This window comes from Eutrigla gurnardus (assembly GCF_963514095.1).
Source record: "Eutrigla gurnardus genome assembly, chromosome: 14".
In the NCBI taxonomy this organism is placed as follows: domain Eukaryota; kingdom Metazoa; phylum Chordata; class Actinopteri; order Perciformes; family Triglidae; genus Eutrigla; species Eutrigla gurnardus.
Genome location: NC_139937.1, coordinates 2944915 through 2961475, shown reverse-complemented (window position 1 = coordinate 2961475; position 16561 = coordinate 2944915). Strand labels below are relative to the sequence as shown.

Sequence of the window (16561 nt, the reverse complement as noted above, 5' to 3'; positions counted from 1 at the left end):
TTCATCAGGCTTTTCCTTCTTTTTCACATTAGCAGTTTTATTGTCTTACTCTTGTAAATTGCATAGTTATAGAAATTAATTTTGTCATACATTTGTGACATTCAGATAACACCTTTAAATAAATCCATTCACTATATAAATACTATATAAAGACACACTATGTGTATGTATAGAGAGAGAGTATTGAGACTGACCTCACTCTTGAGACAGACAGATCAGAGTATTTTTTACAAAATGTAAACGTTAAATGTATTTAGACAAAAACAAATTGTATTGGTTTAATAATGATATAATAAACAATAATAATCATTGTTTAACCATCATACGTGTAGCCTTACTGCCGTTTATGCACGGATGTCAAATGTAATCGTTACTTTACTTAAATACATAAATGATTGTATTTTGAAAAACAGCTGACCGGAAGTATACTACTCGAAAGTCAGACACCGCTTCCGGTGTCGCCACCTTCTTTGTCTCCGGCCCAACATTTCGGCACCAGGGGCTTTCTCTTTTTTCCCCTTTAGTTTTGAGGATATATTTACACATATATCCCTAGTTTTCTGATATTGAATGACAGTCGACTCTGAAATATTTATGCCTAAAAGTAAAGCGCCAAAAATGGATGACCTGGACTACAGTAAGTGGGCTTACTATTTAGCTATTTGCATATGCTACCGCTAGCTCAATGTGGCTATTCGTAGCTAGTGGCTCGGTTTATTTGCTCAGGCGTGACACAGTGATCATTCCGTTAAACTTCTAGCGTAACATGTAAATGATTGATCATATACCTTTTGCCGTCTTCTCCGAAAAGCATGAATGTACACGTAAACCACATTTAGGTTTAAATTCGCCACAAAGATGCATTAGCTTAGCTTGACGCCAACTAAATATTGATTATTTGACTGTGTGCTCGGAGCTCATGTTTCAGCTGACGTCGCCGGGCATTTAACTTGACTGGCCAGCTTCCAAGTCACACGAGAATGTGTTAAAACGTGGCATTGCTAATGCATTGACGCCATAAACATCCTGTTACTTTACCCTGGCTGCTGTATATGAATTGTAATTGTCCCAGACTGTGGGCGTGGTTGGTGGTTTAGAGCAGCTGTTTGTTTGGTAGAGTAAACATACTGGTCTGGGAGGCTTTGGGTGCTGCTGATCACGAGCTGCTAATTTAAGCTCTAACGTAAACTGGTTGATTTGGTCAAAGTACATTATCACGATATGTTTGTGCAAAATACATCAATCCCGATAATGTTACTATACCATGGAGCTTTCAGACATTACGTTCAGTCACGTTATAGCCAACGTCTAATTCAACAACCAAGCAAAACACTTCATGATGAAGGTTATGTTGGTGTTGATGATTTAACGTGATACCCATCGTTTTGCGTTTTGGAGACTGCAGTTCTGTTGATTTATATTGCTTTATTTTGGAGGTGTTTCTAATGTTTAGTCTTCTGTCACTGACAAAAATTGACAGTGTTAAAAATCCTCAGCACAATTAATATGCCACACCCCCTAACACTAGTGAAGTAAAACAGGTAGTACATGGACTATTACAACAGTCTTAATCTGAGTTTACAGTGCCTCTGTCTGTGTTAGAGTCTGTTGAGTCCATGAAGTGTTTGTCCGCTCTATAGTGGAGTGTATCACAGTTCAGACTGTGGGCAGTGTACTGTTAATGCCCTCATACATTATATTGCAGTGACAAATCACAAGGCTGCTGATTTTCAGTATTTCTTCACATATTGCACAAAAGAGGGGACAAGAAAGGGAAAGATTAAGGCAAATATTTGAAAGTGTGGTAGTGTAACTTTTTTTTAAATTAAGAGGAATCTTTATCTTTACAAAATATAATTTAAAAGGGTCCATGACTTATTCCTTCCCAATGTGCCTTACGTTGCTGACTTGAGTGACTATTGTTGCTACCACACTTATCCCACTCCTCTCCATTGTAAGACATTGATAGAAAGAATGAGTTGTAACCAATAGGAGTAACAATGCATTTCTCGAAATAGTTGTGCTTGATTCGTTTTTATGTCACATATTTAGAAGCATTCTGCCTCATCAGGTTGTTAGGGCACCATTACCATTTGTTACATCTGCAGCAGCACTAATGGTGTCATTCTTCTTTTCTTCCCTTACAGTCCCTGTAGACCTGAGCCCAGAGGAGCGCTCTGAGCTGGAGGACATCCGCAGGAGGAAGGGCGTCCTGCTGCAGGAGATCCAGAGGCTCAGAGAGGAATTGAGGGAGGCTATTTTGGAGGTGGAGGGACTGGAGACCAGCACAGAGGGCAGGTAAGAGAGAGTGCACACATTAACATTGCTACAGTAGAGCATCAGTGATACTGGTGACAAAAGGTGCCTGCGGTGTGCCCAAAGGATATTGAAAGACCAGCTGGTTCAACCTGCTGCCGTCTGGCAAGAGATACAAGAGTATCACCTGCCATACCACCAGACTTCAGAGCAGCTTTTTGCCTCAGGCTGTGAGACTCTAATTCATGCTCCACTTTCCATCATATCATATAATGGGACTACGAACTGCATTTTTATATATATATATATTGTGTGTGTGTGTGTTTTGCAAGAGCCATTCTTCCTTACATTTGACTTTTCCCTCTGCAGTAAAACTCTCCAGAAAAGTAGGCATGTGGCAATGGGAAGGAAGAAATTCAACATGGACCCCAAAAAGGTAAAGGATTCTTCAATACTTGTACATGTCTACTTTTCCTTCACTCTGCGTTGGCTGTGTGGTGACAGACTCTTCTCCTTCTCTGTAGGGCATTGTGTTTCTGGTGGAGAATGAGCTGCTCAGACACACTTCAGAGGATATTTCTCAGTTCCTCTACAAAGGAGAGGGCCTCAACAAGACCGCTATAGGAGATTACCTTGGAGAAAGGTGCTTCGTCGTACATTTCCAGTGTCCCTTTTTTCCTTTTGCGTCAGCCATTTTTCACTGTGATCTCTCTGTTGCTGTTCTGCAGGGACGACTTCAACATCAAAGTTCTTCAGGCTTTCGTTGACCTCCATGAGTTTACTGATCTAAACCTCGTCCAAGCCCTCAGGTAAACTGTCTGTTTGGCTTTTTGTTTTAAATTAAGGACGAAATCTCCTGAATAGTTTCATGGCATTATGAGGTAAACAGTCTCCCCAATGGAAGGTCCCACTCTCATTGTCACTTAAGGTTGGGAGGGGAAATTATGCAAAAGAGCAGTAGTGACTGTATCCTCGACCTGTGTTCTGCAGACAATTCCTGTGGAGTTTCCGTTTGCCCGGTGAAGCCCAGAAGATTGACAGAATGATGGAGGCCTTTGCTCAGAGATACTGCCACTGTAACCCCGGGGTCTTCCAGAGCACTGGTGAACACAAACACGTTACACTGCATTTCATGTACTCTAATGATGGTTTAACTTCTGTCTGTGGTTGGAAGCTGTCCCCTTAAATCTCACTGAAATCTCATACAAACAACAAGTGTTTTCTCAACAATTGATGTCATTATTTACTTACATTGATATGATGTGATATTCCTGAATCCATTTTTGTTTTTCACCTGTTTGCAGACACATGTTACGTGCTGTCATTTGCCATCATTATGCTGAACACAAGCCTCCATAACCCAAATGTGAGGGACAAACCCGGCCTGGACCGTTTCATCTCGATGAACCGAGGCATCAATGAAGGAGGAGACCTGCCTGAGGACCTGCTCAGAGTACGATTGTTGTTTTTCTTTGGAGATGGCTTAGTGACAATTAAAATCAAACCAGTAAAGATATTTTAGTGAACTTATTTTACTCCATTTTATTATTTTATTCCAGAATCTCTATGAAAGCATTAAGAATGAGCCCTTCAAGATCCCAGAGGACGACGGCAACGACCTGACACACACCTTCTTCAACCCGGACAGAGAGGGCTGGCTTCTTAAACTTGGTGAGATGATGCCAGTGAGACTTATACCCCCATGTTTGCTTTAACACGGATGTTGTAAATCAAACAGATTCAGTATGGAAATGGTACAGATACATTTCCATTGAGAAAGAAAGCGATATGCTCTGTATGCTAGTGTACTTTGTTCTGTCTTAAGGCTTTGTCCTACGATGAACCTCCGGTCTCTGACTTGGATTGTCAGCTCACTGTGTTGTGGCATATGAAAACTGCCACAGCATGATGCTGACTGACTTTCCTGCATCACGGCAGTCTCAAAGTTGGATTGTTTTCTTTTGCATGGCGGGGCCTTTGATCTCTGTGTCACTAATATAAATCTCTTTCTCTTCCTCCTCCCCGACTGTCTCTCTCTTTGTCCATTTGTCCTCTGTCTTCCTCTAAATACGCTGGTCCCCTTTTCTCTGCTTCTTCCCTGCGATTTCCACCCTCTACTGCCGCTGCTTGTTTTCTCAGGAGGTATGTACTGACAGTTGTTGTAGTTAAAAACATTAGCCACGTAGTTAGCTGTAAGAATGTAGACATTATAGACTAGTATCCCTTCAACTTTGACCCCCTCTCTTCTCACTCATCGTCTTTCCTGTGCTCTTGTGTTTCAGGGGGACGAGTGAAAACCTGGAAACGGCGATGGTTCATTCTTACAGACAACTGCCTTTATTACTTTGAATACACCACAGTGAGTCTTTGTGTGCAACATTTCATTGAATCTGACATTGCCAATCCATCTGGTGCATTAAACGGTCCTAACAGGATATTGCTGCTGCACTTGCATTGGCTTTTCTGAAAGAAAGAAAACGATAATAGAATTACTGCTGTTGTTATCTTGCAGTTAAATTTAGTTTAGTATTGCAAGACCGCTGGAAAATTGTGATTGTTTTAGCTTATTTGATGCCTCTGGTAATTTCTGAAATTCCCATCTTCTATAATGTACTTTATCTGTAAGAAATCTGGGTGTCTGAACTCCAGGATTAGATGCATGGCTGTGTTAATCTCCAGAGACAAACTGGTTTTGTTGCCTGTGCACAATAGTAACAAAAGAGAAACATGTCAGACTGGTTACAAGAGACAACATATCTAAGACGTACTATAGCAATATTAACACAAGCGCATATGCCAAGACGACTTTAGTGTAGTTTAGGATCCTCCCACTTTGCCAAAAGTTGAAAAAGTGAAACATTACAGATGAATAACTTGCTGAAATGGCTGGCACTGAATTACAATTACAATAATTCCTTCAATTTGGAGGTTTAAAAAACCTTTCTTTAGCAGAATTAGTTACATTTCTGTTCATCCTTTCGCATAGTATATATTGGGACTGTTAAACCCAACAAAGGCATTTGAATGTAGCAGTAACTAGCGGCTCTAATCTGCTGTGTTTGCGTGTTTGACCTACAGGATAAGGAGCCGCGAGGTATCATTCCCTTGGAGAACCTCAGTATTCGTGAGGTAGAAGACCCAAGAAAACCTGTGAGTTTGCATTTTTGCGTGACATTATATATACAAATGTAATATTCATAATTATCATTTCACAAATGTTCTCTGCCTTTCTCCCAACAGAACTGCTTTGAGCTGTACATCCCCAACAACCGCGGTCAGCTGATTAAGGCTTGTAAGACGGAGGCCGATGGGAGAGTAGTGGAAGGAAACCACATGGTCTACCGTATCTCCGCCCCCACACCTGAGGAGAAGGACGAATGGATCCACAGCATCAAGTATGGAAATAGAAGATAATGGGGGGTAATGGTAGACCAGTGAGAAATTTGACCCAAAGACTAGGTAGCCTCTTGTTAGGGCCTAATTTTTAAATCCTAACTGCTGTCCGGATGACACTTTTTAACTCGGTGGTGTTTCTTTGTCACCAATACAGATCTGCTGTCAGTGTTGATCCCTTCTACGAAATGCTCGCTGCCAGGAAGAAACGTATATCACTGAAGAAGAAGGAGGAACAACCGTAGAGTATTCCTTTCACTCTCTCCCCGTCTTCCTTTGTCTTTTTCATCCCTCCCTCCAGCACTGGACATGCGTTTTCATCCCTGCTGCTCACTAGTTTACTCACCCCTTTACCCCATCCCCAAATGCATTCTCCCTGACATGAGGACTCTTTGCTATCCTTTCTACCAGACTCTTTAATCAAACTGTGAAACATGTCTTCGACCATATCCACACTCGTGTTGGTGAACTCAAAAACACATTTTGTGTTTTTGGCCTTTCGTCCGCATATAGCCAACTTCTCAAAGCTGAAAGTGCCGGTGTGGACAGAAATCTTCTAAGCATATGTTTTTTACATCTATCTGCATTAGTGTCAGTATGGTCTTATTCATGTCAGCAAGCAGCTTCGGTTCTTGTGAACTCGTCTTTCACGCGTATTGAAGCTGCCTAAAGGAGAAATTGCCTTTCTTTATTTTTATTACCCCAGAAAAAAAATGTGAATTCACCGTTCAAACACGAACAAGATTTATATTTAGGTAACAATCGGCAGAGAGGAATCAAAGCAGCAAATTATTTCAGATTATCCAGACGTGCCCGTTGCTTGCTCTATTACTCTTATCGGCTTTGAAGCAAATCACTACTGTCTCCACTGAGTCTGTAACCATTATGTGAGGAGAATGTCACCGCTCATTACTGTGCGCCACTTTACTTTTCATCTTCAAATGCGGTCGGGTCTCGAGGCAGAAAGACCGCTTCACTCGCAGAATTGATTTCTCTCCTTCCAGATAGCTGCTTGTTTCAGGTCACCGAAACAATATCTATGTTCTTTAGCATATTTCTTTACATGTGTGAGCAATAGTAGAGTAAACGGTAGTTTGAGTCTGTCGGCTTGTTTACAAATCCTCTATAACACTATACTGAGCAAAGATCATTATGTCCTCATTTGTAATCTTCCAGCATGCCACAAATCATTTCTTTCTTGCTCAGTGCTACAAGTCGAACGTCGCCGTCTCTCTCACAAGTAATAACTGTCAGACATGTAACTGTTAGAGCCTGATAGGTCCGCTATGTTGAGTTTCAAGAAATCACGAAGGCAGCTCATTACAATGTATAATTTTTGTAAATAGATGTTAGCATATTTGTTTACGATACACATAGAAATGATTTAATTTATTCTTTATCTTTTGTTAAAACCTGATTTTTGTACAAGCTACTGTAGGACTGCATGTTGATAAACTGAGGTGTCAGTCGTAGGTACTGACGCATCGCTGATCATGCTAGTGCACTGATTTGAAAACTGTTAGTGTTCCCTGTTGACATGGAAAAATTGCATTTAATATGTAAGTTGATTATTATTATTTTTATTTTTATTTTTTTTTGCATAGAGTAAATTGTCTTAATGGTAGCTTCTTCTGGAAAATAAGACGATGAGTAGACTTTAGTAGTCTGATTGAACTCTTGACCACCCAGTTGGTGTTTGGAGTAAACCAGACTCTGTAGAGCACAAGCAGTAATGAGTCTCACACTGGTTTAAACTAGTTTTTGTTTCATTGACTGCCCAGTGTCCATGTGAAGATTAATGAAGCTATTCACAAGCTGAAGTTTAAATTTTGTCGATCATTACACAGTGATAGAAATGAAGAGAAAACAAGGAACACTAACAAAGCTTTGATTCATTATATAATGGTAAAATGATTCAGATGTAATGAATCGGTAAAACGTTTAGATTTGTGTCCGGTGATAGATTTGCTTGACATCCAGTTCATAAACGTATTACTAGTAGTTTATTGAATCAGACTTTTTTAGATGGTAGTGAAAGTAATTGTCTACTGCACTTTATACATTTTAGCATTTTGGAGAAAATGCTGTTACTTTGACTGACAATACTCCAATACTCTGTAGCACCCTCTACTGGCGATCTCACACACTGCAATATGTTGAAGATGAACCATGAACTGTGTAGAAATAATGTACAACGCCACCACCTGGTCGGTTCCAGCTATAGCAGTTTGTGACCAACATGTACTGTATGTGTTCATCCTCTAAAGATCATGTTTGAAGCTGAATTGGGCCTTTTTCTCTGTGATCTGAGGACATGCAGACATTGTTTTAAAGACACAGCAAGTGATTAGTCCTTCAAATACAGATCTAGGATTGCCTTTTACTCTCGGACTTCATCAAACTGTCAAAGGCCTAAGTTTATACCTCCATGTTAATGCATCTACACAACACATGGACAGTCTGTAGACCTTGACCTTCTGTGTATTCTTGAAGTGCAAAGTTGCCAAAAAAAACTTGTTGGGACAACAAATATTTCCATTAAAACACAATTTTGAACACTGAAGTGATCAGACTGAAACATGGCCTCTGTTTCTGATTCCACCATTATTATTATTTTCATAAAATGTGTTTATTTTGTATTTATTTATTTTTATTTACGTGAGGTTAAGATGGATGGGTCCTCTGTAAATGTAGCAAAAGGAAAATGATACATTGATGCCAGTAAATTACTGTGTAAAAATAAAAGGTAAACAGAGATGATGGATTCCTCTATGCGTTTGTTTTCCTTTGGGGTTTTGGTTAAAATAAGTGTTTTTTTAGCTTCCAGGTCAAGTCAACTTTATTTATGAAGCCCGACATTTGAATGTGTCAAGACACATGTTGACCTGCAGGTTCCCCTGATGAAAACATTTGGATTCATCCTGTGAGTATGTTCATTTCAGCTGGATTTCATGTCCTCACCTATCCAGGTAAATATCTCAACACCTATGGAGTACATTCATGGTGCCCAGAGGTTGTTTTTTATCAAGCTAACGCGCTAAACCAAGAAGGTGAACCTGATATCACGCTAGCATCTCCTGTCCTTTTCTGTTGTTTCTCTGCGGTCACTTTTTCATCATTGTCTCTGAATGGAAGCAGATTATATGAACCAAACCATTCACTCAAATTTCAATGTTTCTCCAAACTGGTAAATGTAATGCTAAGTCTTTGTAGCTAGTTAGCAAGTGCAGAGTTCGATTTAAGTCAGCTAGCTAGCTAAGTTAGCTACATTGAGTTTTGGCTGCTTTGTGAATGGGCCCGACTACGTGATTTATACTCGTTAACTTTGTCAGTTGACCTGTGTCAGGTTTGATGTCCACAAATAATGAAAGAGAAAAGACGTCTGAACCAAAGACATCGACTAAAAGCTTCTTTTCGGTGCATCTGGCCTGTTAACATCGGCCCATGGACGACAGACGCAAAATAGCCATTTAGCTACATGTTCATGTTAACGTGTACTGTCCATGACTAAATGAACCTTTAATACAAAAAATAAATACGTTTTTTTTTTTTTACACTTTTATTTAACTGACGCTGTCACAATATGTGAAAAAAAAACCACAATTTGTAACGTCAACAATCTAACATGGCCTAAGTACAGTACATTAAATATACAGTCAAGGCCAGATCATGTAAGAAATTTAAAAGCCACTGTGCAACGACATAATCACATAAAATACATCATTCCTAAACGATAAATTACATTTATTGGGGGGGAAAGTGCTAAATGTCAGTGATTTGTTCAGTAAACAAACAGTTCCATTGTCGAGTGTAAAAGTTTTTTTTAAATGAGGCTTTGAAACTCTTCATTCGGTCTGACAGACTTTTCAGTATTTTCCCCAAAATAAACCATCTATCTACGACACCTAGCTTATTAGAATTATTATTTAAAAAAGTGTAACACAAATCAACTCTACATTTTCTTTGGTAAATTAGCTGTATATTCACGGACACCTTTTAAAAAAAGGAGCACCCAAGTTGATTTCTCAACACATTCCTACATGTGTCATTCAAACTAACATAATACAGTTTGTCACTTCACCACATCAGAACCCCTGTAAGGTCTGCTAATTTGATCACAGACCCTACGCTATTTCGTCTTATTAACAGTATGACAATATGTCACATACAGCACTTGTCTGTTTGAAATAAAACACTAGCTCACACTAGCTCATGATTGAAATAGAGGCCAAAAGTCCCTTCACAGTCTCTGTAAACACACAAGACTTACAGTTATTCCTCTTTTTAAAGAAAAAGTCACTGATTAAGTTTAAAGGAAGGCATTGAGTTGGTGCCGCTTCGTGATCATCCTGAATAATAACTGAAAGTCAAAGGGACTTTTCTTTATTCTTGCACCTTTTTGATCGATGAGAAATGTTCTAAGTGTGTTACGGGATATCTCCCACGTTCTTCTTCAATGGCGTTACGGCCTTTCAGTGACAGGGGTCAAAGGGGTATTTGGCGACGCCTCCATGAAGCTCCACCTCTGTCTCGGACCAAGCAATGACGTCCCCTCTCAGGTGGCTGCCGCAGGAGGCCAGGCTGAAGATGTCACTGGCTGCCAGGACATGCGACCACATGTGCACATCCGACAACTCGCCCACAAATGACTGAGTGGCATCAAAGCGTCCTCCCAGAGTGTCCTGCAGAGAGAAAGAACTGTTATTGCTTTTCAAAATTAAAAGTGAATTCTCTCATTTATGCACAAATACCAGCGCTTAATGGCTTAAATAGACAAAAAGATGGCTTCTTTGGTCTGCTCTCTGTATCCGCAATGTGCATCTCTTTTTCTTTACCTGTTCCTGTCCCAGGATGAAGACCCCTCCGGGTTTGATAGGATGCCAGGGGGAAAGATTTGTCCCAGACCCCCTCTGCACTCCGTCCTGGTAGGCCTCCCACTGTCCGTCCCGTGTTGACCAAGTCACACACACGTGGTGCCACTTCCCATCACCCACAGACAGGGGGAGCGACACAGCCTAGGGTCAGGGGAGTGAAGAGGGTGAGACACTAATACAAATACATGCCAGTCAGGACAGAAGCAAAAATTAACTGAGTTGAACTGACGGCTTAACTCTCACTGCTGCAGGGTTTCTATTGATCCTCTCTCACCTTGTCATCGATCAGCAGCTCCATGGGGTTGTTCCCCCACTCGATCAGCACCAGTTCATTGGACTGTCCGGGTGCCGAGTAAGAAAAGGGCGTCCCCAAGCCAGAGCCCGTGCCCGCCTTCATCCAAAGGCACAAAGTCAGAGCGAAGATCTCATGCATCAGCGTCCTCTTGACCTGCCCGTACATGTAGTTCGTTCTCATGGGGAAGCTGATCTGGAAGGCATCAGGGCTCTGAGACTTTTTCCTGCTGGAACCTGTTTTTGAAGCAAAATAATATCACACCACATCAAAACGGTCTCTCCTTCAGTCATGCCATTAAGGGCCATTTAGTCGCTGTTATAACGGCCTTTCCGATGTCAAGAATGAACTTTGAAACTCTACTGCACTCAATAATGCTCGAAGGTAATGACGGAAAGAAACACACATTAGATGGACATATTGATCATCAGAACTAGAGAATTCCTTCTGAAAATTGAGAGGAAAATTTACAAAAAAGGAAATGTCCCAAAGAAACAACATGAGGTATTTCTCTAATTCTAATATTTTGCATGTTTTGCAGCTAGTTTGCATGTTTCTTGTACATCCTGCAAGTTCTTCCTCTCTTTGGGAATATATGCATCTGCAGAATATGCTACTAACACAATTCATATGCTTCATTAACAAGAACTTGTCATAGATTGGCTGTCAGGAGTGACTGCTTGTTATAAAGTTACTATAGTGGTCGTATACCTGTCAGGTGCAGCTGGCTGAGTATTGCCTCCAGTTTATTTGCGTGGAAACCAGTCCGTGGTCCTGGTTCTCTGTATCCCGTCTGTGAAACGTAACTATAACTATCTGCTTCATTACTGTTGTGATGGTTATCCTCATCATCATCGTCATGGTGACCGTCATTGTGGTCCGCGTTGGCGTCATGATGGTCGTCATTGTGGCTGTCATCGTGATGGTCGGTATGGTTCCCGCTGTCGCTGTGACCGCCGTCATTGTGGTCGTCCTTGTGGTCGCTTGGGTGTCCGTCGTCATGGTGATCGGCATCGTGATGATCGTCGTCATGACGGTCTCCCACGTCTCTGTGGCTGCTGTCGTCATCGTGGTGGTCCGGGCTGCCGAGGGCGGAGGTGCGGTGCTGCAGCTGCTGCTCCAGAGTGCTGATCTTCCTCTGAAGCAGCTCCTTCAGAGAGCTGGAGTAGGTGATGGATGTGTTCCTCTTCTGCGGAGGGAGGTGAAGAACACACAGGTGAAGTTTTGATGACAACAAGCAGTTAATTTCACTTAAACCCCTGTGCTTGCCTTTATATGCACTGTGTCTTCCTGGATCTACTACGGCTTCTCTTCCTCTCAGGTAATCCAGGCTTTGTTGTGAACTTGGTGCATTCCGTGATTACTATTGTGTCAGGGAAGATCATGATAATTACTGTGGATGTTAGACCCGTGCTGCCATCACGCCATCCCCCCCATCCCCCCTACACACTCCACAGCTCCTGACATCTCTCAGTGATCATGATCCAGGGACGAGAGCCACCAAATGATGCTTAAATGCACCAAGAGAGTAAAAACAGTGAGTAACCAAACACCTAAACATACAGTCAATCCACTTTAAGCAAGAGTTGTCCGTGATGTCAACCATTGCCATTGTAGTGAGTGACTTAAAGCAATGAAGTCATTAATTATTCCTTTCTCAAAAGTACTTTGTGGATGTACTACTTTGGGACTTGATTATGCAGCAAACAATCTGGTGATAACAGCATTAATGTGTCCAAACGAGGCACTGCATCCTCTTTCCTATTCATCAACTGTATTATATTTTCTTGAATGCAACTTTTCATTCTTTCTATAATTGTCTTTGCTGGTCCTGCTCACCTGCAGATTGTCCAGCCTCTCCTTCAGCGCCTGCAGCATCCTCTCCATCTGCTCTGGTGATGATGTGATGTTGCCTGGTGTCACATGTTTGTCCTTCCCCTGGTGCTGAACGCGGTGTCCTCCATCAGCTCGTGCCCCCCCCACCGAGGGGTGGTCTGGTGAGTCTGGTATGAGCTTTCCGTAGTGACCCTGCTGGTTGCCATAGTGCCCATTGTCGGTGTACGTGTGATGGCCGGACTCCGCCGCGTGCTGGGATTGCGACGCTGTACCGTGGTGCTCGTCGTGAGGCGTCACGCCACGTCCGAGGCCCTCGCACAGGGTGAGTTTGGCCGTCAGCTCTCTAATGGTCTCCCTTTGGTCCAGGATGGTCTCTTTCTGTTGCACAAGGCTCTCCCTGAGGTGGAGGATGGTGGCTTTGGCCTCTTCGCTTGCTCCCCACCAGCCAGCAGGAGGTGCACTTTGATGGCCTGGTCCACTGGGCCCTGCTGCGCCAACGCCAAGACCCCCTGTAGGGAAGCAGGCAGGGTCTGCATCCATGGGAATAGGGGTACAAACAAAGCGTGGGTGGGCTCCGAAGTCATAGTCAGACCCTGAGCCGGCAGATGTGGGGGAGAGGAGAAGTGAAGAAAACACAATGGGAACAAGGAACATGTGTAGCGACCAAGAGTTCCTCATAATCTCCATCCACAGTTCAGCCGTTATGTTTAAGCAGCTTGGCTTCACTTCAAAACGTGCGATGCCAGTTAAAGTAAAGGTTGTGTTGGTTTCTTTGTTGTTGGAACGGAGACATCGGGGAGCATGGTGAAGACGTCCATCCACAAAGTGTCGTAACAAATAGAAATCACAGCGTTGTCTTTTATCTTCTTTGTCATACAGTAGAATTCTTTTTATTCTGGATGCTGCTCTGTTTCCCCCTCTCTCTGTCTCTCTATCTCTCCGTCAATGAAGAATGGATAAAACCTGTTAAAACAAAACACAGGTTTTAGGGTCTTTTAGTAGCATCAACAAAGAGTGGACACAATAACCCAATCGCCTGTACAAGTTGGAGAAGTGAGGAAATATCCGTTGCTTTTGCTGTTGTAGTTGGAGTCAGTTTCCTTAAGTAATAATATATTATGGAATATTTAGAAGAGACACTTTTGGAGCAGGCTGACATATAAATATACAGTATATACTTCTTATAAAAGTCTCCAGTTCTCAGCAGGCTGTGATGGTGGATGAACACCTCCACCTCCTGCCGTGTGTGTGAGCAGTAACCTTACATGGCATAGAGAATGTGCCAAAGCAACCAGTGGCTGTCCAGACGAGGATTAGTCCAAATCAGAAGTGTTACATTCAGAGTCCAAATCAGAAGTGTTACATTCAGACCAGTCATGAGACTTTCACCAGTACTGTTAGGGTGAACTTAATTTGATGGTTTTGACTTCCTGGAGGCCCAAAAAGAGGATTGCAGACACCCACGTCTTTTATGTTTTGGTTAAATTGAATTTGGTTCTTTACATGTTTTGCCTGGAGGGTGGGAATTAAAAGCAGTATGTTGTTTAAAGTCTGGATCACAGACGGATCCCTAAACGTTAATGTGTCCAAGAAGTGGTCATATTATTTCCCCTATGTCTGTATCGTGAAGGCTCGCTGACGCCTCTGAGCACCGTAGCGTCCTTCATTATACAGGCTCGGCATTTTGAAATGGCACGCACGTGATGTGGCAGCTAAACCTCACTGACCACCTGTTGCTCACAGTGACCGGCCTCCACAATGTGTGCATGTGTTGATGGTTCATACATGATTCAATCTACTCTATCAATAATGAAAAAGAGCAAAACTACAAATATAGTCTGTTGAGTGACAATCATCATTCTGGCCTCATACAAATCTCCTCAGAAGTTAATTAAAATATTGAATTACGTGGAGAAGAATAAGTCATTTTTTAACATTTACAATCAAATTGTAATAATAAACCTATTCCAACAAAGAAACTGAGTCTGAACTCAAACACATTCTGCTGCTTCGGTCTCCATTGTGATTTACGGGGCTTAAAGGAGAGACAGATGGTCAAGGTACAGAACTGTGTCACACCCAATCACCACAGTTGAGCCCTAAGTTTATTACCAGCCACAGTTCACTCAATTAACCTAATTGCAAGCAGTTGTTGTGCTACCTTAGTCAGAGATAAGTGGGCTTGCGTGTGTGTGTGTGTGTGTGTGTGTGTGTGTGTGTGTGTGTGTGTGTGTGTGTGTGTGTGTGTGTGTGTGTGTGTGTGTGTGTGTGTGTGTGTGTGGTAATCCATGGTGAACACTTGGGTTGTGCACCATATGGCCAAGGTGGATATTTAAGTAGTGCGATTAGTCCCTAATTAAAAACTGATAACAATAAGTGATTATAAAAACAGTTGACTCTGACAAACAAAATGAAGAACTCTGTTTGTAAACAAAAGGATTATTTCTAGAGAGAGGGGACGGTGGTAAAACTATAAACATCCTGTTACATTATAAGATCACTGTCAACATAGTTTTCTCTGGCAAGTTTGTTTGTTGAGACACTTTGATGAAATTGATTAAAGTTTAAGAAAAGGCTTCCTCTGTGTAAATCACACACAGTTTATTAAAAAAAGGGTCATACTCAACATTCATTGTCATGTTGCCCATAATGGTGAGAGTGTTAGCCACCCACACTCTAGTTCATTGTCATTGCCAGCTACACTAAGATTTGGACAGTGATTGAAAATATGTATTTACTGATTATTTTTATTGTCCCTTAGTTGGAATCTAACAGACTGAGGCTGATTTGTAAAACACCCACTAAACAAAATATGTCATATACTAATTCTTCCATACACGCTTCAGTTAACATGTTTCAGATCCCTTTAGCTTCCTTGAAAACTAAAAGAAACTCTTTTCTTTGTAGCAAATCAAATAGAAATCAACCTCTAGTTTCTGGTCCTGAATAGAGCCGATGTACGTTGAGTTGCTGCATTTACACACAGTCAAACTTAGTCAATACATAAAAATAACATGTTTTTAGTAACTGACTCAAACAACTCCCAAACACGTTTCTTTCTTTTGCACAATAATGCGGGTTAAGCCGTTGTAAATATAAGCCTACGTTTTCTCATGTCGTATATTGATGATGGACTCATTATCATTTATTATTTTTTTAAAAGATGTTCAAATTTCTTACTGAAAGAGATTTATGCTTCTTATTTTTCACTCTGGCTCTGAACTGGCCTCTTCTGTTACATCTTGTTGAAATAATGAAACTGGTGTAAAACAACATTATTACACTGTTTCAGTTAACATTAACATTGTAATAGCGCCCTTACCTGTGAGTCCCTGTGAGTCCCTGTGAGTCCCCGTGAGTCCCTGTGAGTCCCCGTGAGTCCCTGTCCCCTGTAGTGAGGTAGTCCACCTCACACACTGATCAGATTGAGAGAGATTTACTCCAGAGGGGAGCTCAGCTCTTTCTATCCCTCCTCCATTGTCTCTACCCCTCTTTTCTCTCCTCCTCTCGTCCCCACCTACAGCTTTGTTTTGGTGTTTTTCTTGGAAGGCCACACCTCTTTTCCAGCCAGACTCTTTTGCATCTTTCACATCTAAGTTGTTGCTCCATCATCTTTATTTTTCCTGAAAATATGGTTATATTGGTTATATATTACCCTGCTCTGACAACTTCCATAAACACCTTATTTTAAGAAGAATAAAATCAGATTGACCTCTCATCCTCTCTAACAGGACCGACCATTGGACCGGGACGTCACACAGCTCACCTGGATCTCAGCGCGGGAGTAATTGGCCTGATTAATTCCTGCGTCTCTTCCAGTCTGACTGACAGCCACAGAGGCAGCAGCAGGACAGCAGATGGCTGATTTAAGGTCAGGGAAAATCACACAACAAACAATGAAGCCAGCATG

The 16561-nt window shown here is 41.7% G+C and overlaps 2 protein-coding genes across 2 annotated transcripts; one reads left to right on the top strand and one right to left on the bottom strand.

Annotated features, from left to right (window-relative positions):
- Positions 1 to 453: 453 nt before the first annotated feature.
- On the top strand, positions 454 to 8406 carry cyth2 (cytohesin 2). Its single transcript, XM_084026113.1, has 12 exons — positions 454 to 637; positions 2148 to 2298; positions 2626 to 2692; positions 2781 to 2899; positions 2985 to 3065; positions 3247 to 3359; positions 3561 to 3709; positions 3816 to 3927; positions 4539 to 4615; positions 5335 to 5406; positions 5497 to 5651; positions 5807 to 8406. Exons 1-12 carry the CDS (start codon positions 571 to 573, stop codon positions 5892 to 5894), a joined length of 1251 nt encoding a protein of 416 aa, XP_083882239.1. The 5' UTR covers positions 454 to 570; the 3' UTR covers positions 5895 to 8406.
- An 840-nt stretch (positions 8407 to 9246) lies between these two features.
- Positions 9247 to 16133, bottom strand: LOC311024910 (neuronal pentraxin-2). The gene is made up of 6 exons (XM_084027499.1): positions 15974 to 16133; positions 12655 to 13614; positions 11527 to 12004; positions 10798 to 11051; positions 10485 to 10664; positions 9247 to 10331 (listed from the first exon to the last, which is right to left on the bottom strand). Exons 2-6 carry the CDS (start codon positions 13336 to 13338, stop codon positions 10122 to 10124), a joined length of 1806 nt encoding a protein of 601 aa, XP_083883625.1. The 5' UTR covers positions 13339 to 13614; positions 15974 to 16133; the 3' UTR covers positions 9247 to 10121.
- Positions 16134 to 16561: the final 428 nt, after the last annotated feature.

Coding starts and splice junctions, on each gene's coding strand:
- LOC311024910 (XM_084027499.1), bottom strand. CDS start 13,338: ATGGAGATTATGAGGAACTCTTGGTCGCTACACATGTTCCTTGTTCCC. Junction 12,005..12,654: donor AGAGGCTGGACAATCTGCAG/GTGAGCAGGACC, acceptor CTCCCTCCGCAG/AAGAGGAACACATCCATCAC. Junction 10,332..10,484: donor TCATCCTGGGACAGGAACAG/GTAAAGAAAAAG, acceptor TTCTCTCTGCAG/GACACTCTGGGAGGACGCTT.
- cyth2 (XM_084026113.1), top strand. CDS start 571: ATGACAGTCGACTCTGAAATATTTATGCCTAAAAGTAAAGCGCCAAAA. Junction 2,693..2,780: donor TCAACATGGACCCCAAAAAG/GTAAAGGATTCT, acceptor CCTTCTCTGTAG/GGCATTGTGTTTCTGGTGGA. Junction 3,066..3,246: donor AACCTCGTCCAAGCCCTCAG/GTAAACTGTCTG, acceptor TGTGTTCTGCAG/ACAATTCCTGTGGAGTTTCC.